Source organism: Cyanistes caeruleus, chromosome 20 (assembly GCF_971803275.1).
Source record: "Cyanistes caeruleus chromosome 20, bCyaCae1.hap1.1, whole genome shotgun sequence".
In the NCBI taxonomy this organism is placed as follows: Eukaryota; Metazoa; Chordata; class Aves; order Passeriformes; family Paridae; genus Cyanistes; species Cyanistes caeruleus.
This window is the reverse complement of record NC_141720.1, coordinates 5,925,335-5,947,884: the sequence shown is the minus strand read 5'-3', so window position 1 is coordinate 5,947,884 and position 22,550 is coordinate 5,925,335. Positions and strand designations below refer to the sequence as shown.

The window sequence follows — 22,550 nt, the reverse complement described above, 5'->3', positions numbered from 1 at the left end:
ACTGTGTCCTCCCCCCTCCCTACTCTGGGACGTTCACACAAACTTTAAAAACCTGGGGTTTTTCTGTTGTGTGTTTGGGTTGTGTATTTCTTTTTTTGTTTTGTTTTGGAGTGTTGTTGGTTTATTGGTTTTTTATTATTATTAACTAAAATAACCAGACAAAGCACTGGGAAATTGAGAAAAGCATAATCTGCTTTATTTTTTTAATTTTTTTTTTATTTAAATAAGGAGAATTCTTTCATATGGAAAGAGCTAATACAATCACATATTTGAAAGGAGAAACAATAGGTACTGAAACAAGGAGAAGGGCAATAAAGAGTGTGCCGCAACTGGCCTGGTTGATTCCGTGATTCGAATTCCGGTCCAAGTAAAAGTTTCCAAAAAGTATAAACAGGTTGCACATTACACAATTATCCATCGTCTGCCCTTTCAAATATCTGGTCTACATGAAAAGACAAAGAGGAAAGGCCAAAAAAAATTTACTATACAGGTCATGAAGTTAAAAGCTTTAAGGAGGACAATATCCCCTTGAGAAACAACAAATGCAATTTATACAGAACCAGAGGGAGGATTCCAGCTAAGGACAATGCCTCAAGACATGCTAAAGGGTGAGCGCCTCACTGCTGCAGCTGTGATTCCTGGGGAAACACTCAAGGACATTGGAGCAGCCAGAACAAGCCACTAAACCCAAGGGAGTGTCTACAGCCACTGGAAGACCTGGTGGTCTTTGGACTAAAATAAACAACAAAAATAACTGGACTCTCCTGTCTCTTTTGTTTCAGCAAAATGCACTTTTTCTGTCCATGGGCCACAACTAAGCATGCCGGTGGCTGTCGTAAATTCCATTTTATTCACGAAAGCAACTTTCTTATGAAGAAACTAGGTTGCTGAATAAAAAATAACAAGTGCTACAAGGAATTAACCTGTGCTTATAACCAGTCTGGAGCAAAAGGGAGGGTTAAGAAAATGCAACAGAAGGGGTGCTGGCTGCAAGGTGACTGGAGGAGCCAGGAGGTGAGACACAGCGAAGACACTCGGCTCATTTTGAACACCTATCTATAAATACACAGGAACCACAGGGCAGCTGGGGGCTTTGCAGCATTCCTGCAAGGAAGGTGGTGATGGCATGAGGGCCTCTGCATGAACACCACACACACAGGAGTGCAACGGGCAGCAAACACATCCAGAGGTGCTGACACTGCACAGCTGGCACAGCCAGGAGCAAGCTATGGAACATCAACAGTAATACCTGTGTCACTGGTGACTGTGCTGCTTCTGCTTGTCATTTAAAATATACTGGAGTGCCTTTTTTTTAGCTTTTTTTTTTTTTTCCCAGACTTCAATGTTGATTTGTTTTTAAATTAAGAGCTAACAGCAGAAGTGGTGAGGAAAGCAGCACTGACTGGAGCTGCTGGCCATGACTCACTGTGTGACAGGGAAATGATCACACAGGTGCTTGAGATCCTCTGCTCAACACAAGCAGCAGAGTCAGCCTCTGAACATTCCTGCTTCACCCACTGTTGCTGGAAAGATGGGCTCCACCTTTCTCTCCCACTGCACCCTGCACCTTTCCCAGCAGAAGGAGCCTACAATTTGGTAGCTGCCTTCCAGTCAAAGCAAAAGCAACTTGCAAAGGAATTAATCAATAAATCAATCCTTCAGCAGTGCAGACAGCAAGGAGAAGGACTCTCTGATACGTTCTGTATATCTCCATCCTCCTCTCCACTCTGGATTTTTATCAGCATTCCAGCTCCCTTGGTGTTTCTGCTCCTTTGAGGATCAGAGGCTTTTCCTTTTGACTCCAGAGCACCAAAAACTGCACTAACCTTGGACTAGCTTTAAACAAACAAACAAACAAACAAGCAAACAAACAAACAAAAATATATGCCAGAGAAGGATATTGCACCATAGAAATTTGGGCTCTAAAACTCCTTTCCATCACACAAAACTCCACAAAGAGAGAGAGAGTCTTGCCAACTGCAGCTGACAGTCACGCAAAGTTGAGAAATGGAATGAAGCTCACATGCATTTCTTGGCCTTTCCTGCACAGAATAATTCAGACATAATATATAAATAGAGCAGTGAAACAATTACTTTTTCACCTAGACCTACAACATCAAATACGTATAAATAAATTCTAGTGTTTTATTCTGTTGGGGGAAGGAATGGAGGGATTAAAAGAGAAAGAAGGGTGACCTTTTTCAACAGGAAGTTTTGTATTTTGATGGCATTTACACCAGAGGAACTGCAGTAGCTTGGATCTTGCAATAACCCAGTTTCTCCAACATGTTTGACCGTTTTGAAGTCACCCAGGTGGGAGGAAGGAGGTTAGTGTCTTTGTAAAGCTGAAGTAGTGTGTCTTGAGTACGAAAGAGATGAGAAGAGGGCTCAGATAAGTCTCTTTAGCCATTAGTTAGATTCTAGGCTTGTATTAGCTAGGGCCAGCTGGGCAGGATAATAAAAAAATCCCAAACAGACAATTCTGCTGTTAATGGTATTTCAAGGGAGAAAATAGAAATGAGGGTGGGATGACTTACTGGAGGTGCAATCTTTGGAAAACACTGGGAGCAGGACTAGCAAATGAGGATGCAGATCTGGGAGATGTCTGAAGGTTGGGGAAATATTTGTCACTAAATCTCAAACCCTGTACTTTAAGGAGGATGCTAGAGAGATGCTGGCACACTCTGCTCTGAAATTAGAATCCATAAAACCTAAGAAAAAAAGAGCTCTTATTTTTCTTAAAGTACCATCCTATCCCTTTCCCTTCGGGTTCTCTGCCATGATCCATGGGGACACCTGTGGAGAGGGGACATTACTATGCCTAAGTTAGTTTAGGTTTCTAAGCTCTTTAAAGCTACTGTATAAAAATCATATTTATGCCTAGCTTAAAACTTCAAATGCATCCTTACAAAGTTACAAAGGATCTTTTTCCAGAAAGGGGAGGAGGGGGGGGAAAAAAACCAAAAACTGCAAATGAAGAAACAATAACACCTTTCAGATCCCTTCCCCAATACATTCTTTGTTCAAAATATCTTCTTTGGAACCACTACCAAATGACTTTCTGCCACCCAGCAGAGGCCAACACAGCCTGTGAGCAAGCTACCATCTCCAAAAATGGTTCTGTCCCTCACTTCTGAGTGACCAGCCTACTTTACATTTTGAAAGATCTAAACAACACAAACCAAGTTAGCTGAAAGTAGTTTTTACTTTAGACTACCATCAGGTGAAGGACTCAAAGCCCTTTCAGGAAACTTTTAAGTCTGTCCTAAAAAATCTACATACACACACGCACACACACACGCACACTCACATAAACCAAAACCAAACAGCCAAAGAAATAAAACCCAACCTCTCCCACTGGGATCTTCCTTGTGTAGCTCATCAAATACTGGAGAGGAGTGGTGAGGTGACGATGCTGTACACACACTATATGCAACTGCATCAGAGTAAAGAACCTTTTGCTGTTCACCTGGGGAAGGAGAGGAGAAGGATGATTCCAAACTGCCTCTGTAACCACGCGCCTCCAACCCGAAACAGAAGGTTCCAAGTGTGCCTTGCAGAGGGGCTCCCTTACCAACGCATTTCTATGCAAATTTTACAAAAGGCAATGGAATAGAGGAACAAAAAGCAAGACTAAGGGAAAAGAGCAAAGCTTAGGAGAGCAGCCTCGAGGGATGAACACAATATAGGACAAGTCTCAGGAGACAAGAGTTCAAGCAGCCAAGGCAGGGAGCATGAGAAAGCATCACAACTACAAAAAGTAGTCCGTACAGACCCGTTGGCTCTAGCCAACTCTTCTGACCCATGTGCTGTGAGAATTTTTTTCTTCCTAACAAATGTTACATTTTGTAAATCTATGATTTACATTTTGGCGTGTGTTTTGCAGTCACTAAAAAAATCTGAAACCCATAAAAAGGAAAAATTAAACACCTACATCTGCTTGGAACAGAAATCTGTTTTTTTTCCTTATAATGCAAATGCCAAATTTTGTTGTGCACAAAGAACCCCAAAGCTGTGTTGAAGTGGTGCAAGTTTCAGGATTTATGCACTGATGTCCTATGTGTCTTTAGTATACATTTCCTGCTAATGCAAGCACTGCTTCTAGCTTAAAACAAAAATACTGAAAAAGTAACAAATGTCATTAACTGTCCTGTTTTTTTAATCAAACAGTCTGAAAGGCTAAATCACCTGGGGAAATACACCCAAACAAACTCCAACTCTCAACATAGCACAGAACCATATACAAAACTAAGCAGAGTTTTGTCAGAACATCATTTTAGCTGAAGGGAATTCTTTCCTGAAAGGAATGAGGAAAGCAGAAAGAAGTAGGGGAGGGGAATGAGAGAACATATAAAAGTTCTGCTATAAACAAAGATACAGCTTTTTTTTGTAAAAACCTCAGCTGCCTTTAAAATGAAAAATCTCAAACTAAACCCCTCTCCCCCAGTTGCCACTCTGCTGAGACAGAAGGAGGGAAGGAGAAGGATGGGCTTTGCCAAGTGAGCGATCACAACTACCTGTGAATGGGGCATGGGGAGGGGGGAAATAAAAAAAAATGGCTGAAGCCACTTAAAAGTCACATGATTGGTTTGTTTTAAAGCAAGCAGGTCAATGTCATATCCACTGTTTCAAACTGCTTTGTTGGGAGAGGGGCTTGAATGATGTTGCTGTCAGTCATTGTGGGGTGGGGATAGATCTGGTGAGACTTTCAGAAGATCCAGTGGGGTCCAGTCTAAGCTGTGGTGCCTCTCAGGCAGCAGGGCCAGCATCAGAGGGGCTCCTAGGCCTTGCTCTCCTCCACTTTGACTGCCTGAGGTTTGATCGCTCCTGTGCGCACTGGCTTCATCTGGTTTGTGGAGGCTGTTTCTTGCAGCTTCACTGCTCCCAGACTGGCTTTGTTATCATCCACCCGCTGCTTTGCCTTTTGACACAAAAACCAAAGCATTAGCTAGGACAGACACCTCTAGGCAGGCAGAACAAGCAAACTGTGACCATCATTCATGAAACACATCAAATTTGCTCCTGTAGCACCTCACATTAAAGAATCTCAGTGTCTCACATATTTGGCAATGCGAGTAACTTATAAAAATTCCACAGTATAACTTAGTAGAACTAATCTCTCCTGACTTCCAAATCACACAGCATTACTCCTGGACTCAGTAAAACACCCACCTACCCAGGGGAAGAATACCAAATCCCATATGGAGCTTCAGTTACACAGACCTTTCTGCCTTGCTGCCTCTCCTTTGCAGCCCAAGGCACAAGCACAACAGTGTGGAAGAGCAGGTGTTTTTGGGCTGTATGAAGAACTCAGGTACACTACCTGCTGTACATAGTGTCCTTGCACAGAGCCCATGCTCACTGCTGGTCCCGACGGCTTCCCGCTGGGGCTGGCAGAGCTAGGCCTGGAAATCGAAGAGTCGACAACATTCATGGAGTAAATTCTACAATGGAATGACAGCCTTATTCATGTGTGAAAGAAAAAAAGACAGCAAAGTAGCAATAGACAGGGCACAAATCTGCGCTGTGCAGATCAGTAAGCTCCACAGTCCAAACGGCAGCACATGGGTTGGGAGAAAAAAAAATAAATTAGTGTCCCAAAAGCCTCAATGACCTGATGTGTCTAGACATGAGCACTCCCATTGTCAGACCATAAACATTTATTCAGTGTTCCTCAGATTTCCCACCTTCACAAGGAACAAAAACACACACCAATTCCAACCTGTCTTTGAGATTCAGTGAACAAGTAACTTCATGCACTTCCCAAAAAGCACCGGGTCAGATACACACACTGACCCACACCCAAAATGAAAGCCATGACGACCATGCATTTAGATACTAGTATCTGGACTGAAGTGAGCACGTTCTAGACATGAAAACCCAGGTGTATCTTGTACAGTGATGATGGATGTATCACATGTTTCTCTCCCATCCTAAGGAGCCCAGGCTCTGTGAACGTCTCACCTGTACGTGTGTGGGGACGGTACAGACCCTCCGGAGGACATGCTCTGTTTACCATCGGAGAAATGAAACCCTTTCATTTCCATCTGGGAAGACTACAGAGGAAAATGAGTGAGAGAGAGAGTAGCATCTTTGCATTCACAAATCACTCATTACTTCATATAAACACTAAAGCCAAATCTTTGCCCTTCTCCCCATCATGCCCATTAAAAGAAGCAGTATTTTTTAGGTGAAGAAAGTGAGGCTTGTAAGTGAAATAATCTGTTTCTATTAAAGCACCAAGCCAGCAGCACAAGCAAATACAGAACCTGAAAGTTAACTGCTGTGCTCTCTCTCCCCTATAAGACGACAAACTTATGATATGAATCCATCAAACCAGACATGACATTAATGTACCTACTCAAATGGACAAGCTTCACAACAGAGTGAAATATCTGGGCAGTATTCCAACTGTGTCTGGAGCTCACCACCCCTCAAGCACTCTGGGGAAACCTGTGTAAACATGTAATAAAACTGGAGACTCCAAACTGATCAAGGCAGGATGTGGCTCCCTGGAAACAGAATGATGACCAGCAGCAAAACCTGAAAAGTGCTGGCTTGTGCTTTGGAGATGAGGGGAAAAGGGTTCCTTCATTTTAACAGCAATCCTTGGCTTGGATATTTAAGGATCCCGAACAAGCTATTCTCCCCTTTAACAAGCAAGGAGTAAAACTTCAATGCAGGAGGGGTTACTGAATGCCATAAGCAGCACCAGGAGTTAATCCTTACCTCCCTGCTGGCAGCAAGAACAGAAGGCTGGGATCCAGGAGGGAGGATTCTTCGGGGAGCTCCTACAGGCAGGTTTTGCCCCTGAGGAAGCTGGATGGACTGTGGCAGAAGCAGGGGCTGCTGGCCAGAGCCGTAGCGGGGCAGAGGCAGCTGGGAGCCAGGCACAGGCATTGTCAGCTGTGTGACAAGGACATGTAGTTACCTTAATGGCAGTAACAGTCTCGTGCTTGACATGCTGCCTCCCAATACCCTGAAAGCACAGCCTTGCCAAAAGGAAGCTCCCAAACAGTGCGGTCCGGCACGGAATAAACGCAAATGACTGTAACAGAGGGACTTTGACACTGAAATGGATATTCTGGCAGTGCTGCCAGCACCCTTTATCAGCTGTGTTTTTAACATGCCACCAAGTTAACCTAACTGCCCGTGGATGAGGGCTTTCCTCCATTCCTAGAGCCCAGTTTCCCAGTCTTCCTCACGGTCACTTCATGAGTCTGCATTCCCTTCATACAATGGCAGTGTCAGACAGTGCAGCGTCAGGTGCCTTGTTTTTACCTTTGAAAAACTCCTACACTCTTATACCAAAACATTTTGAGGATTGGACATCCAGAGAAAGCGATGGAGACCTCAGTTCCATGTTTCACAGTGAGCTTCAAACCAATGATGGACATAATTAAGAGCAATTATGAAAAATATTGTAGCTCGGGGCTGACGTACCTCCTGTTCCCTCTGATTTTCTCACAATTGCTGGATTTGGGAGGTTCTATCAACACTTTAGAACAAATAAATAAACCAATCTAAGGCTGGCAAAAGAAACCAAGTTACTCGCTTATGATGGATAAAGTATTTCTTCAAATATTTAGTTTGCCAGTTTTTTCTGTATTTTCCTCACCTAAGTTACTTTCAGGATTAACTCTTTATGTCAGTCACAACATAAAAATCCCTCTGAAACAAAAAATAAACCTTAACAAGTTGCACAAGATAAAAGTAAGATGAGTTTAATAAAATTATCAAATTTCTCCAGAGAATCAGAGCACATGCCCACAAACACAGCTATGCTCACAGCAGAATTCAATGTTTTTATGTGAACCATGCTTTATTAAAACATTTTCACACATTGAAATTCCTGTTAGGATTCTATCAAACAGATCAGCTGAAGTTGTAAATGAGACTTGGACGACAAATGAACTGAGAAGACGGATGAGCCTTTAATACAAGTTCCTAGTTGCCCTGGAAGCTGAGGTGACGGGAGAGATGACTGGGATTTGGCTCTCAGAAGTGGTGCTTTTAGGACAACCATTGCATCATGGCCTCCTATGCATGCAGCACTGGAAGGTCTGACTTCCAAGTGACAAAATTACATCTCAGCAGGGACAGTCAAGATATTAGCAATCATCTCTTTAAATAAGGTGCTGCATATGTGAAACCATGGTTCACAGAACAGTGTCTTGGGGAAATCTTCCGCCTCTTTACAAAGAGTTTAGTTCAGACAGACATGTTACAACCCATTCTCAGAAACAAGTGGCTGTGAATTAGCCTGGACCAAAGGAGTGGCTCGCCAGTCCTGCTCCTAACCTGTGTGAGCTGAGAGTCCATCATCTGGGAGGCTCCCATACCAGCCTGGTTTATCTGCCCCTCATAAACCAGTGCCTGGCTTCCATTCATGGGCTGATAGGGGGACCCAGACTGGGTTTTCACCACCTCCAAGGGCTGCATGCCTGGGAAGGCGGAATATGGAGGCTTCAGAGCAGTGCCTCCTGTCAGGACCATGGTGCTGGGCTGGGACAGACTGGGGTGCATGTACACCTGAGACCTGCAGGAAAAAAACATGCTTCAGTCATTATGCACAAAACCTTTGGAGACTGTACAAACACACCCTGCCAAACAGTATCTGGCCTGCCATCAGTTCTCAGACAACTAAACTGACAGCTTAGAAAGAAGCTGTGATGCCATTTTCCATTTCAGGCACCAGGATTTTTTACTTCCACTCTTAAAAGCTTTTACAACCATGTCCTTGTGTTGCCAGAATATTCAACATAACATTGTGTAGTATCTAATGTTTATGTTCCAATATCCCACACAACCACCTGTGGATTAACAATTAAGGGAGGATTCAGGTTACCTAAAGTCTGCAGCAGTTTTGCAAAGCAGGAAAAAATCAGAAGTTAAAGATTCCAACAGCTCTAGCAAATAAAGAAGTTGTTTTGTTTTTTTTAAAACCTCAGTGTTCAGGCTTTTGAGGCATTAATTCAGATTTTTCATGCTCATGCTCCCTACACTGGCACTGTTATTAGGGGAAGGAAACAGCATTTGAACAAAGGGGAAAGGGGAGATGAGTGTGGGTATCTGATCGATGTACACAAAGATCAGGAACATAAAAGAGAAAGCCCCAAGGAAAGAAAAACAGGAAGCAGTTACCTGAAGGGCTGTATGGAGCTGTACATCTCCTGGGACTGGGAAACAGGCAGACCACCCCTCAGTCCAAGCTGAGCTTGGGCCTGTAAGGATGTGTGGAGGGAAATGGGAATCTGTTGAGCAGCAGCAGCCTGCAGAAGAAATTAATATAACTGAGAAGTACAAGAGAAGCCAGAAACTCTCCAAGGCTGTTAAAAACCCATCAGCTTCCTGCATGAGACAATCTGCAGTGACAGTTACCTACACTGGGCCTTTACCCAGTCCTGCATCATTCCCCAGCACAGCAGCACTGCCAAGGAAGACACTGCACAGGCACCCAGAGGTTGATGCCTGCAAGAGGCATTTGATAGACATGAGGGAACCAATATGCTCCTCACACAGAGAAGGCAGTGACAATCCAGCTCTCACCTGCCTGTACTCTACCTTGAAAGAGCTCTCCCCAGCCCTATCAACACACTATTTTACTACTGAAGTTACTCATTACTATTGACTGGCTGGGGAATTTACTGTAAGTCACTTCATCTCACACAGGCCTCAGCATCTGCTTCAGTTAAAACCAGTCCAAGGGCACTGGTACAGAAGGGAAAGAACTCCTCAACTTCCTTCCTTCAGTTTCACTAACCTCTGACACCCACTGGGGAGTAGCATTCAAGGAACCTAAGTGGAGCCACATCTAGTTCCTTTGGGCTATGAAAGTGAAAAATTACTCCTTGTTTCTCAAATGCCACCCTGAAGAATCCTTGAAATACCACTTGCAAGCTGTACTGCTCCCTTACCTGTTGGTAGCTTTGCTGCTGAGGTATCGTCTGAGGGACCAGGCGGGGCTGACTTGCAAACACATGGCCATCCAGGTACAGGGGTGGAATATGGTTACCTGGACATCAGAAAAGGCAGGTGTAAATTCAAGGTTCAGGGGAGATACAGGCACTGTATCTGCAGATCAAGACTATTTCCTATCTCTCAGCAAGTTAGCATAAACATAGTACCCCATTCAGAAGACGCTGTAAAGCTCCTAAATCCACATAGCAACATCTGCAGTAGCAGGAGGAGAAATAATCATACCTTTCTGTAAGAGGCTAGATGTAAACCTAGGTTTCCCACCTCCACAAGAGTCAGACACTAGCAGTTCAGAAGTTGGTAACCTGTACTCAAAACTAAATGCCAGAAATCTGCTCTGCAATCATCTCATGTTTGCAGGGACAGAAAGAGCAAACACGGCGTTTAAGGCCTTTACACATGAGATCTAAAAGCCATATTCACCCCAAGGCTGGCACCAATTATTAAATGCTGTGCCACTCCTGTGCTTTCGTGCAGATCTGAACCAAAGGATTAAACAGCAAGTTTAGGATGGGTAAGGAAGGAAACCACCTGACTTGGAATGACCTGTTTACCAAGTGGAAGCTAATAACAGACTCACTACACATTTCACTCTGTTCTTGAACTGAGACATGAGAAAGACAGTGTATACACGAGAAACCCTTTGGGACCCAGAAGTCATCCCATGGAGAGAACCTCAATACATTTCCTCTTTCCAGATGCTCTCCCCTAATTACACACACTAACATGACTGAGTTAAGCTTTTCCTTTAACTAAAAGACAGCAACACCCTCCCCGTTCCCAGAGTTCTGTGCACTGCAAGGCAGTTGTTGTTTTGCTCTAAGTAAAAAGTGCTCAGAACCTATGACTTCAATGGCAAAACAACAGAGGAATGGCTTACAGTGATATTGGGACTGCTGAAGCCTCTTAGCCATAGGTCTCTTCCCTTCTATTCTACTGGGCACACAGTAAAGAGTAAGCAAGATCTATTGAGACATCAGAGACTTGCCACTACACAAAGAAAGCTGTCCTTGTATTAAGCTTTCACCAGCCACATTCTTCAAAGTGGGGAGACAGTCCCTCGTTCTGTCTTGCCTGACTTGCTAAGAATCTGTCAAACACCAGACAGCAATCACTCTACACATAAACTCTTCTCACCATGCTCTCATCTACCAGAATCAGAGGATGACTTGCAGATAACAATCAGACAATGAAAATGCTGCTGCAGTTTGTAGGTACCTGGGATAGATGCAGAGGGTGCTACGGATGCCACAGGCATAGGAGGCATAGAAACTCCACCAAAAGAGCTGTAGCTGACACCATTGGAAGCTCCAACACTGGAAGGAGGCTGGATGCCTGAGCCTGCACCTCCTGGGGAGTTCTGTTCTGGTAAACTTGGAGAGTTTTCCCAAGCTTTACGAGCAGACTCCATCTACGGAAACAAAGAACAATAACTACACACAGTTCAAACAGGGAGGACACTACCAAAGCCTACAGCTGCCCTTCTGTGTCCTATGAGCTCAAATTCACTGTACTCTAGGCACAGTGGAAAACCAGCAGGTCTGAGGTCAGGGGGTTCTACAACAATTTGTAATGGACAAGAATGCTTCACAAATATTCAAACTCCTTGGTATTTGCTGAGCTTCTCGGGTTTGGGCTGGAGGTGTTTTTTGTTTTGGTTTATTTGGTTTTGTTGTTTGTATGCTTGAGTGGGTTTTGTTTGGTTTCCCCCTCTCTTTACACCACCAGACTTCCCAGAATCTCTGAACAGCCACCTTAGCCAGTACTGAAATAGGAAAGCTCTGTTGCACTGGTTCTACAATTGGCAAGGACTTCCTGCATTCACGACTTAAAACACACACCCTAGCACTCATGTCAAATAGCACATATGCACAACTTTCACAAAAGCTAACTGAAGTTTAGCAATACCTAACAAAATACTGTGGGAAAGATCTTCCCACCTTCATTACTCTGCCCACAGAGACATGGTATCCACACACCTTCAGCTTCCTTACCTTAAGAGTAAGGTCTGCAGTGGGGAAGGACATGGGGTTCAGGCCGATGCAGCGCTGGAGGTGATGATCCCTTCGCAGGATGGGAATAGACTGTGTTAACCCTGCCTGAGGGGAGAGTCATAAAAGGAGAATATCTGTGAACTCTTAGGAGAATGTTATGAGCCACCAAGGCTAATAGAAGTTCAGCTAGGCAGCTCCAGTAACTGCATGTCAAAGAATTCAGTCCCCAGTCATACTGCAGGAGCCAAGTGTTCAACCCATTCTACTCTTGCAATAAAGGAAGCTTTGGTTATGTGCAAAGACACCCCTCTACAGTGAACTATACCAGTTTTCACTTAAACTTATCAGTTTGATCCAGTAACTTCCACTTGTAGAAGAGTTCTCCTTCCTGTTCCATACTTAAAAACTACCTGAGTGTTAGATAAAACCTGTTTCTGAAAAGAAACACCCTTTAAGACTGATCTCCAAAATCAAAACCAAACAGCCTACTAACTTAAGACATTTCAAAAGCAGCTTTGTGTGTGTCTAACACTGCTGTCTACAGCTAAGCTACCAGCTGAGCTTTCAGTATGCTCACTTTCACACAGAATAATGAAATACCCAGATGGATAGAATAAGTTGGGAAATCTTCAAAAAGGCCTGACCACCATGTTACAGTTCTCTGCCTTGCTGTGGTAGATGAAACCTTCTGAGGAAGCTGGGCAGTCAAGGTCTAAACATGTCACTATCTGCATCATGACCATGTCCAACACGTGTGTGTCCTGGGGGAAGAGACTGCTCATCTCAGAGATGGCTTTACACAGGTCACCATGATAATGAAGTTGCTCTCTACATTACTTTTGAGTTTGTGACACTCATTTTACCAAGGTATCTTGAGATTTCCATTTTGGATTTCAGTGACATGTGCTGCCTAACCATGAAATATGAAATCAGATGCAAACATGCTTGCTCTCTTTGGAAGCACCTGAGGTTTACCTAAGGAGTATCTCCAATGAATCAATCTCAAAAGTAAAAAAATACTTACATTACTGGCCAAGGCATCCTGCAATTTGGTGACGGGGTTAGCTGCAGTGCCAGAGGCAGAACCAGGTGGCAAGCTGAAGTCAGAGTCCTGAAAAAGCAAAACACAAAATTTAAATCCAGGTCCATGCGCCAACCCCCTCCGCTTTTCATGGTTAATGACTCTAGCCTGAATTATGACGCTACAAACTAAAGACTGATCTCCAGTAAGCCTCGCTGGAAACAGCAAACATTTCTCAGCATTCAGCAGCAGGCAACCCCCAGAGGCATAGAAAAGCTTGGCCATGATTTTGTCCCTCACCTCTGTTACCACCCACAGATGGTCCTTGGGACAGAATTTCCAAGTGGGTACTACATGTTACCAGGACATCCTGAGTGCCCGGTGTGTGTCAGTAATGAAATCTAAGGCAAAACTACAGGTGGAAGCTTCCTCTAAATAATCCTTCTGCCTCAAACCACTTTTTGTGTCTCAAAAAGATCAAATCACCAAGATAAAATTAAATTCAGTCCTCACTTTAGGATTTACTCCAAATTCAATGGGTGGCACAGGAAGTACAGAATCCACGTGAATTTCCACCCCATTAACAGGGGGAATATTCCCTTCCAGCCGTTCCGTTCCCTCCGAACCCTTTCTGTTTTTCAGGGAGCGTTCGTTGCCGATTGGTCCAGGCTTGTGTTCCTTGTTCTGTCCTGAGCCTTGATCTGAATCCTTAACAGGAAAGCAGAGAGGCTGAGACACAAAGACCAAATAATCCAATCTCAAACCTTAAAAATGCTATCAAGAACAACACAACCACTTCACAAGGTCTCTCACTCTGTGCTCTGGCTTGGCTGCGAATCCAGATTACCTTTTTATCAGTTTGCTTCTGCACTTGCTCCTTCTGGCAGTCAGGCTTTGGGTCCACCAGGCCAGCCCCATTCATCTCCTCTGGTTTGAGGGTGCCATATGGAGAACTGCGCTGAGAGGAGGTTGCGGAGGATTCCCGAGACTCCGCGCTCAAGTCAATGCCACTATCCCCCTGGCTGCCTTTAAATCCCTGCTATGCAAAGCACGAAATGTGTTAAAGCCCCGGACTCCAACCCAGCGCCACCAAGGAAAAAACATCCCAGAAAACAGCAAGACCATGTCCCTTTTTCAAATCACTGTCCTGGTTAACTGCAAAGGAGTTGGGCCTGACCTGCAGCACCCCTCTGCTGCTCCTTCAGCTCTACAAAGCCGTGAGACAGGTGAACTGATACACCAACCAGACCATGGCTCCAGAGTAAGGAAATGTGTCCCACAGAACAACCAGGCTGAGACAGCCAAACTCACTCCACATATAACCCAAACCAAATTTGAACTCTTGGTCTCCAGAGGTGAAGCATTCAGGAACTCCTCTGCCCTCCCTGCGTTAAGGCTACAGCTACACGCTGCTCACAGGCACAAGGCACAAAGAGGACCTATGGCATTCCATCCTCCTTGACCACAGTCTGCACCCAGTGATGAGCTTTACCCTGGAACAGCTCTATCACACAGTTACTCCAGATTTATACCCACACAACACCAAGCTGTGCTTGGTTCTCTAGGTCAAGATCTAAACAGCGTCGAGCTCAAATTAAAACTGCAGAGACAGTTTAAAATGGCACAAGCAGAGCTGAAGAGTCACTAAGCACAGATGGAGCAATGAGAAGCATAAAAGCCACTTGCATTAATACTTTATACACACAATACCTGAAGGGCACCTTAGGTGCCACTTACCTCGGTGCTAGACTCAGTACCATTAAAGGTATTTACAGGCTTGCTCCAGGAATCGCTGCCAGGAGACTGAACAGAAAGTGCTGGAAGAGAATGGAGGGCAGGGTTCAGCTGCTTGAAACACAGCTATGAGCACACCCTGTACACATTACACCATCAACCTTCCATTTCTAGACATGAGAAAGGGTATTTTCATCACTTCAAAAAGTTAAGTGTGGCCCAGACATCTGAGATGTGATGCAGCAGAGAACACAGGGTTGAGAGTAGAGAACAAGGAGGAGGTTTCTTTGGGAACAGAACAACAGGAGAAAGAAAGGTCAGAAAGAAACAAGGGAGGCACTAGCTGTTCAGGGCTAGAGATGAGAAAATGTAGGAAAGCAAAATAAGAAAAAGTCTGAAGTAGATCCAGCCCAACCAGCTATAAAATGCTGTATAGTAGGATCCTGATGTGAAACAAAGACCCAAGAAATAGATTAGGAGACTGACACGGCCAGCAACAGGAGGAGGATGGCTGAATAGTAGAGCTCAGAAGAGGCTACTCCACGTGTCTGCCAGCTCCCCTCCCACTCCCAGCATCAGACAGGAGAGGGCTGTCTCCTCTGAACCATGGACCCCATCCTTGCTGCACACCCCAGAGGCCTCCAGCTCTGTGAAACCCTTTGGAACAAAGGGATCCAAGCCTACCTGGACTGTTGCTCTCCCAGATCTCTGTGCCCAGGCTGTTTCCAGACACTGTTACATCGCTCTGCTCCAAGCACAGGCTGTTCTGCTTCTTAGCAAATCGCGGTGGAATGCGTGACTGAAGGACGCGGGCCTTGGCTGGTGCCTGTGATAGGAAAGGCGCAGGTGTCAGACTGGGAGGCTCCTTCAGTCTAACAGGACTGGAAAGAGCTGCCTTTTGCAGTGTGAGATCTTCTGGCAACAACACAGTGTGAGTGCAAAGTCCTCCACTGCTCCTGCTCCCCAATATCCCACCCACTACAGACAACAGCTGGCTTAGAGAGTCAAGCTGCTTTGGATGAAGACCACCCTAGAAACTTAGCTCCCAATTGACAATTCTGCTGCAAGCCAAGGAGAGTCAGAAATCTCCCTTTTAGACCAGAAACTCTAAATATATTTCTGGGGCCCAAAACAGGATCTGTACCACTTTGGCACTGTCAAGTGTATGTTTTTCTGTTCATACAAACACTTTCTGGAGCCCTGTTTCTCTGACTGTAACTATGTAACAGGTCCAACTTTTCTGCCTCCCATTCCTCACCTGAGCAGCCTGCTCCTTCTTCCTTCGCTCCTCTTCCAGCAAACGACGCTGCTTTTTAGTAAGAACTTCAATGAAGCCTTCCCCTGCCACAGAACCAACTTCATTCTCTTCTGCTGTGTTTGACACCCGATTATCAATGATGGTACCTGAACAAAGCACACAGGGGAGAATACAGTGCACATGTGTGTGCATATAAAGCTTTATAACTGCAATAATTTGAACAGTGTGCTCCAAAAAGGACCTATGCCACAATAAATTCACCTAGCAACGTCACAGCTACATTATGAAAACAAAATCATCTGACATCTACCAGCCACTTTATCTTTCAGAACTTTGCTGTCTCCTGTTTTAGGATGAGCACACTTCAGCTGGAGAGCTTGGGAATGGCAGCTGTGTGATAACTCGGGTAACCTTCTTTTCAGAGATACTCATTTCTTGCCTCCCTGACATTAGTTCGGCATCAAATTCCCCACTCTGGATGCTCTCTCAACTTCCTTCACACAACAAATTTCAAGCCTAAAAATACATTAGCCTCTTAGTGAGAAATATAGAAATATTCTCCCTGAACACAAATTTTCTATAGAAGAAACATTAGAGACACTGTCAGACCTGGCTGAAAATTTTGTGTTTAAAATTTAACAACAATTTTACCTTCCATGTTTTTCTATTTAGATACACAAGAATTTTCTTGCTTCTGTAAATAAACGGAAAAAAGCCCCTGATTTGAAAATTACACTGGATTGAATCAGTCTGGCTTGAAGTCAGCCACAATATTTTATCCTCTTAAAGAAACAAATGAATCAAGACACTCACTTCCATAACTCAGTTCAAACTGTGACAAGGCATCTCCTTTCTCACTTGCTCTTTGTGCAGTGGATTTGTGCTCCTTCTCTGGCTTTTTACCTGGCCCCTCAGCACTCTCTGAGTTCACGTGGGATGCCCTATCCAAGCTATAAATGGAGTGGCTGCTCCCACCACTGGTGTTGCCAAGACCTCCTCCTTCTTCTGGAGACCTATGCAGAAAGAAGGGAAAAGATTTAGTTTTGTCAGTAGAATGCCAATAGAAGTCACAAGAATGCATAGGGTGTACACATACACACTTTCAACATCTGCATACATCACAGAACAGAAAACAACTTTACCTTTTGCTCTTTATCAGAGTCCCATTCTGCTGGCTCTCATATCTGGAAGCTGCTCCCACACCAGTCCTGACAGACTGCTCTGCAAACCCTGCCAGCTCAGCCTTGCGGCTCTGCCTGTCCACCAGTGGCCTCTGGCTTGAAAAGCTCCTCTTTGCCAGTTCCCTCTTCTCTCCCATGCTCCCAGTGCCGAGGCCACCCTCCAGCTGGCCCTCACTCTCTGGAACTCCATCTCTCCTCTCCCGCCGCTCGCTGAAGTCGCTGCTCTCAGATGCTGTCTCCCACTCCTCATTGGCATGGTCCGAAGAGTTCTGGTAGGAGAGCTCAGGAGAGCGTCTGCCCGAGATGCTGCTCTTCTCTGCAGTGCTCAGCTTGGGTCTGCCTGGCCACTGGCTGGGCAGCAGATTAGGGCCTCCCTCCTCAGGGTTCCACTGCCCGACCGATTCCCTCTCCTGCCTGAGGCGCCTGAAGCGTGGGGGCTTGTCCTGGCGGGGAGGACGCCGCCTCCTGAAGGGCCTGTTCTCTATGTTCTCCTGATCCGCTGAGTAATCCTCCTGGAAAAAGTGCCTTTTGTCATCCAGATGACTCTCATCAAAAACCCGGCTGGAGAAGGAATCCGTGTGTTTGTAAGAATCCTGAACGTAGTCCCTGTCAGACTGCTGCCTGCTCCCAAAAGCGTCTGATGGAGATGTGTGGCTGTATTCCTGCCACCCTCCTCCCCCACTCCTGCCTTGCCACTGGGTGGGCTCCTTACCCATGAACCCCCTTCGCCCATAGCCAGAGTTGCTCAGTCTTGGCGGCAGTGATCTCCCAAAGGCTCTTGGAGCCCTCATCTTAGGATCCAAGCTATTGTGATCATCTGAATAGATTTTGTTGGACCTCCAAGACTCTTTGAAGTCTCCCTTTTTCAAATCACTGTCCTCCCTGTCTAGCACAGAGCCTTCATTGCTGTTCTCCGAGCCCCTCTGCCGGCGACGCTTGGGGAGTTCCTCGTACTCTGACCCTTCACTGTGTGTCTCACTGGCAATCCGGCGCCTTGGTTTGCCTCTGGGGAAGTCCTCTGGTTGATTGAACTCCCGGAGCCCTCGGCCCCGGCTGCTCCTCTGGTTGTTGTTGTAGACTCCCCTGCTGCTCACAACTGTGCCTCGGCCTCTGAAAGTGAACTCTCTGAAGCCTCTCCCTCGCCCACGCCCTTGACCTCTCCCACCGAAAGCTTGCTCCTCATCAATGAAGATCCAGTTGTTTCTTTTTGTGGGAGGGAGATCGCTGCTCTCTCTGGATAGTTTGTTCTCCCAGGTTCTTTCTGGTTTCTCCTCTTCCTCGTCTTCCTCCTCTTCTTCCTCTTGGGATTTCTCAGCCTCTCTTGCAAGGCTGGTTTGGGAAGAACCCTTGTCATCCAGCAAGTAATGCGTGGAGTTCAGCAAGGCAGCAGAGTCATCTGACTCATTTTCTACCTTCTCTTTCAGTGGGCGTGAGCTGTCCTCTCCCTCCAATTTAACCTTCTCCATCTCCTTCTCCTTCTCTTCCACCTTGAGGGCTTTCAGGACTGGTTTTTTAATGGGGCCCGACCGGCGTGTCCTCCCCATTTGCTCCTGGTGCTGCCCGCTGGTGTTGCGGCTCTCAGGAGCCCACTCTGCTGTCTCTTCAGTGGCCTGTTTGGTACTGGCTCCTTCTTTCTTCCATGGGTCAGCACTGAATGATTCCTCATCCCGGGGTGCTTCTTCAGCAACTTCTGCTGCTGTCTCCACAGGTTTCTGATGGTGGCTGATATCCCAACCATTATATTCAGGCTTCTTCTCCGCTTGGATAAAATCGGGCTCAAGGGGTGAACACCTCAGGTTTGCATGGCGGCTGCCAGCAGGACAGGCTTCCTGCACACTCTCCTGATGCTGGAACAAGAGATCCTGGCCTATCCTCTGAGAAGGCAGGCAGCTGTCAAAGTCTGCTTGGGCCTTTTTGTCAAAAGCATTCAAATACTCCTCCCCTCTCTCCTCAAAGAGATCTCGCTGAGTGCTCAGACTCTCTGGCCTTCCAGAAGCAGAGTAATTTTCATTCCTGAAAGTTAACAAAGGAAATAAACAAAGGAAAGTCAGGTAATGCAGAGCACAGCACATCTCCAAGGGCCCAGCCTGGATACAAGAGGTGAAAAGAAGAAAACTGAAGTTTATGCTAAATCATGAGACAATGAACCTGTAAATACCAAAATGTTGGGCAGAACTGCTATGGTCCCAGGCTGTACTGCATGGTTTGTTAAATCAATACATGATGAATAAAACAGTTCCTATGATGGGCAGCAAACCTAAGAAATGAAGGGAGATTTAACCTCCAATGATGCGGAGACATGAAAACAAAGAAATTGATTTTAGAATGTCCAAAGAAAGTAGGAGACAAACTAGCAAGCATCAGAATTTTTGACTCATTGTTTTTTATACCTTCCTATGTAGCTGACAAGTCCCCCTCTCCCTCCAAACAGGCTCCAAGCTGGTCAGACAGAAAACTTCTGAATAGCTCAGTCTGTAAACACCTCCACAGCTAAAACACTCAGGGGTGTAAGGGTGCTGCTCCCAGATCAGTACCTGGGCTTGTTCACAGACATCTTTTAGGCCAGCTCTACAACTGCTTTTCAGTAGATGGCTTACAGCAGCATCTCCCATCCCAGCATGCATGAGGACAGAGGAATTCTGCACTCACCTGGCATGTAGCCCCTCCATGTTCATGTTGTCAGTCTGTTTTTGATGTGACAGGGAGTATCCTTTGTTCTGCAGGGATGTGTAGCTGTCCTGGCCCCACACTGGCACAGGATCTAAGGGAGCTGTTTTCCTCTCCACCTGCCCTGCCTGACAGTTCTGATCTTCGGACCGACAGCTGCTGCCACCGATGGGGTCCTGCTGAATCATGGGCTTCATAATTCCTGCTCATGACAGAGTTCATACTGTTAGCACTAGGATTTCACAGACAGACAATCTCCTAGCTTGACTTCCCTTCCTTCTCAGGAAGCAGGCAACTGCAGCCATGGAAATCTCCCTTGTAAAGGGAAGCCTATGCTTGGAAAATGCACAGCTGGGAAATACACCTGGAGTGATACAGAAGATGACACAGTTCTCAGAGCCCAGCCCACACAGACACTATACAGCATCAATGGCTTGGGATCAAGCAATCCACAAACTCCAGGGAATGATTTATGCATCCTGATGTTTACATTCACACCTCTGAAGATTAGTAACAAGATAGGAAAGTACAAAGTGCACACAGTTCAGTAACAACAGGGTTTCTCAATCACATTTCCTAAACGGGGTCTATTAAGATTTCACATGATTACAGTGACTCCAAAACTCATCCTTCTCCTCCAACAGGCAAGATCCCTTTCTTCCCTTTCCTCCAAGGGGCAAGATCAGTCACTAAGGTCACAAAGCAGTCAGGGAAGGTCTCCCACTGCAGTGTAGAGAATGGACAGACATGTCCACAGGTCTTCCCTCCCAGACTCCTACCACTTCCTACTGCAACCAGCTTTCTCATCCCTAGAGAAGGCATGCCAGCCAGAATGCAAAGCCTGGACAGAGATTAAGAAACACAGCAAATTTCTAGATATGAACCAACTCAACAGCCAAGATAAACACTGACAACATCTCACCTGAAGGGTGAAGGGCTGAAGGGTAGAAATCCACTGGGGTGCGACTCTGGGCCATGCGAGGGTCCATGTAGGAGGGCATCATCATCCAGCGGGGATCAAAGCCGAGCATCTGCGGGTGCGGTGGGTAGAATGTCCGCTGGGGATGGGAGTGGGATGGGGGAGGATAGACCTGCTGCTGCCAGTGCTGCATCTTGTACAGCTGCTCCTGCAGGGAAGAGGATGGGCCATTGGACATAGTTGTGGTGCCAGGAATCATGCTGACGCACTGGTCAGCCAAAGGGAAACACATGTCATCCATCAAAGGCTCAATCCCTAATCAGATGGGAGGGTGCAGCAGAGAGGGGTAATTCACTACCAGCTGGGAATGTGGCAGCTGTTATTCTGTAAATACCAGAGCAGCCAGACTATCACACCACTGTGGACCAGGCTATGCGGCCAAACACGTGGGATCAGCTTTAAGACCACAATTTGCATCTTCTCAACACTCCTATCAATACAGGACAGCTTCCTGTCAAATGCCACTTCGTAACTGGAACCAAGTACTTTAGAAGATGCTGCATTTTTCAGGAAATACATCTCTAATTTATTTAGTGTTTGTACACATATATATGAGTTCCACCCCTTAGCTTAACGAAATAGATAAAAACAACCTTAAACCACATTAAGAGAGATATTAATATTTTAGTGTTTCCTGGGCATCCTTCAGAGACAGGCTGGCACTTGCAGGTTGTTTCCTCAACTCCCACATGACCAGTCCACCTTCCCGTAGCTGAGGACTGTCATGATGTTAATTTGATTTGACATTTAACTTTTGCTGATGGTCCAAAAAGAATATATATTTGAAGGGAGTTCTGTGTACCAAAGAAAGCTTTCAAACACTAAACATCTCCAATTAATATGAAATGCTTCTGCTTACTTGTCAAATGTGCCACTGTATTTTTTGCTAAGCTAAGCTTACAACAGTGTCAGATACTGTAACTGTTTATTAAAAAAGCCAATCCCCAACTGCAGAGTAAAAGAGACACCTTTAAATCTGAATATGACACATCATGACAGCAAGAAAGGCTCTGATAAATGCAAACTATATCTACATTACCTACTCCTGTGATACCTTGGTATTTCCTGCACAATACCAACACTTTTCCTTTTTATTCTTTTCATGGGGCTACCAAATACAAGCCAGCCAAAACATGTACTGCCTCATGCATTCTAGCATCATAGAGGATAAGAGAAAATAAAATTTCACGTTCTTCCAGCAGCAATGACCTGTGGTATTATTAGTGTGACAGCAAAGACATCCAATTCTTTTTAGTTTAAGAGCATCTCTTTTCAAGAGTAACATTAAGCAGCGTTTGCTGCTGTACATCTGAATCATGAAAATGTCAACTGCTGAGCAACGAGCACAAGGAACATCCATAAAAGAGCAATTACTGAGCAAAAGCCAATTTGTGAGCTCTTCACTAAGATCTGCAGCAGCGTTGATTATATCCCATTTCAAGTGGTTATTTTATGAAGAATGGCAATTAACTTTACATTATCTGAAGCCTTAATACTTTGTCCCCTGGTTTGGCTCTGCTGCCCAAGAGAGGCTCAGTGCATCTGGCGGCAGAACTGCACAGCACGTATGGCACATACAGCACTGAAAGGTCAGGCAAGAGCCAAGATGCACAAAGCAGTTCAGCTGATGTCTCAGTGCCCCAGAAGAGTTTTCAATGCAACAAAAATTAAACATTTAAGACCAAGTATGTTTATGGAGCAAAGAAAATCTTCTGAAAGAGCCTCGCAGAAAAAACCC

At 45.3% G+C, this 22,550-nt stretch overlaps 1 protein-coding gene and 1 non-coding gene across 21 annotated transcripts in view; both read right to left on the bottom strand.

The window, feature by feature from the left end:
- Positions 1 to 174: 174 nt before the first annotated feature.
- PRRC2B (proline rich coiled-coil 2B) overlaps positions 175 to 22,550 on the bottom strand; it is a 46,533-nt gene continuing 24,157 nt past the window's right edge. For 5 of the 20 annotated variants that reach the window (XM_086857830.1, XM_086857831.1, XM_086857832.1 and 2 more), the window contains 19 exons: positions 20,756 to 20,960; positions 19,816 to 20,035; positions 17,128 to 19,179; positions 16,799 to 16,998; positions 15,986 to 16,131; positions 15,412 to 15,553; positions 14,731 to 14,810; positions 13,841 to 14,032; positions 13,507 to 13,701; positions 12,997 to 13,083; positions 11,973 to 12,077; positions 11,197 to 11,389; positions 9,918 to 10,015; positions 9,145 to 9,272; positions 8,302 to 8,539; positions 6,730 to 6,906; positions 5,965 to 6,056; positions 5,324 to 5,444; positions 175 to 4,921 (listed from right to left, as the gene is read on the bottom strand). In XM_086857830.1, coding sequence (XP_086713956.1) covers positions 4,781 to 4,921; positions 5,324 to 5,444; positions 5,965 to 6,056; positions 6,730 to 6,906; positions 8,302 to 8,539; positions 9,145 to 9,272; positions 9,918 to 10,015; positions 11,197 to 11,389; positions 11,973 to 12,077; positions 12,997 to 13,083; positions 13,507 to 13,701; positions 13,841 to 14,032; positions 14,731 to 14,810; positions 15,412 to 15,553; positions 15,986 to 16,131; positions 16,799 to 16,998; positions 17,128 to 19,179; positions 19,816 to 20,035; positions 20,756 to 20,960 — 4,812 coding nt within the window. In that variant the 3' untranslated portion in view covers positions 175 to 4,780. The remainder of the gene's footprint in view (positions 4,922 to 5,323; positions 5,445 to 5,964; positions 6,057 to 6,729; positions 6,907 to 8,301; positions 8,540 to 9,144; positions 9,273 to 9,917; positions 10,016 to 11,196; positions 11,390 to 11,972; positions 12,078 to 12,996; positions 13,084 to 13,506; positions 13,702 to 13,840; positions 14,033 to 14,730; positions 14,811 to 15,411; positions 15,554 to 15,985; positions 16,132 to 16,798; positions 16,999 to 17,127; positions 19,180 to 19,815; positions 20,036 to 20,755; positions 20,961 to 22,550) is intronic. The other 15 variants (XM_086857840.1, XM_086857841.1, XM_086857842.1 and 12 more) reach the window with 3 other exon arrangements.
- Positions 10,881 to 10,961, bottom strand: LOC111937169 (small nucleolar RNA SNORD62). Its single transcript, XR_002868473.1, has one exon. It is a non-coding gene; the product is annotated as a small nucleolar RNA SNORD62 (small nucleolar RNA).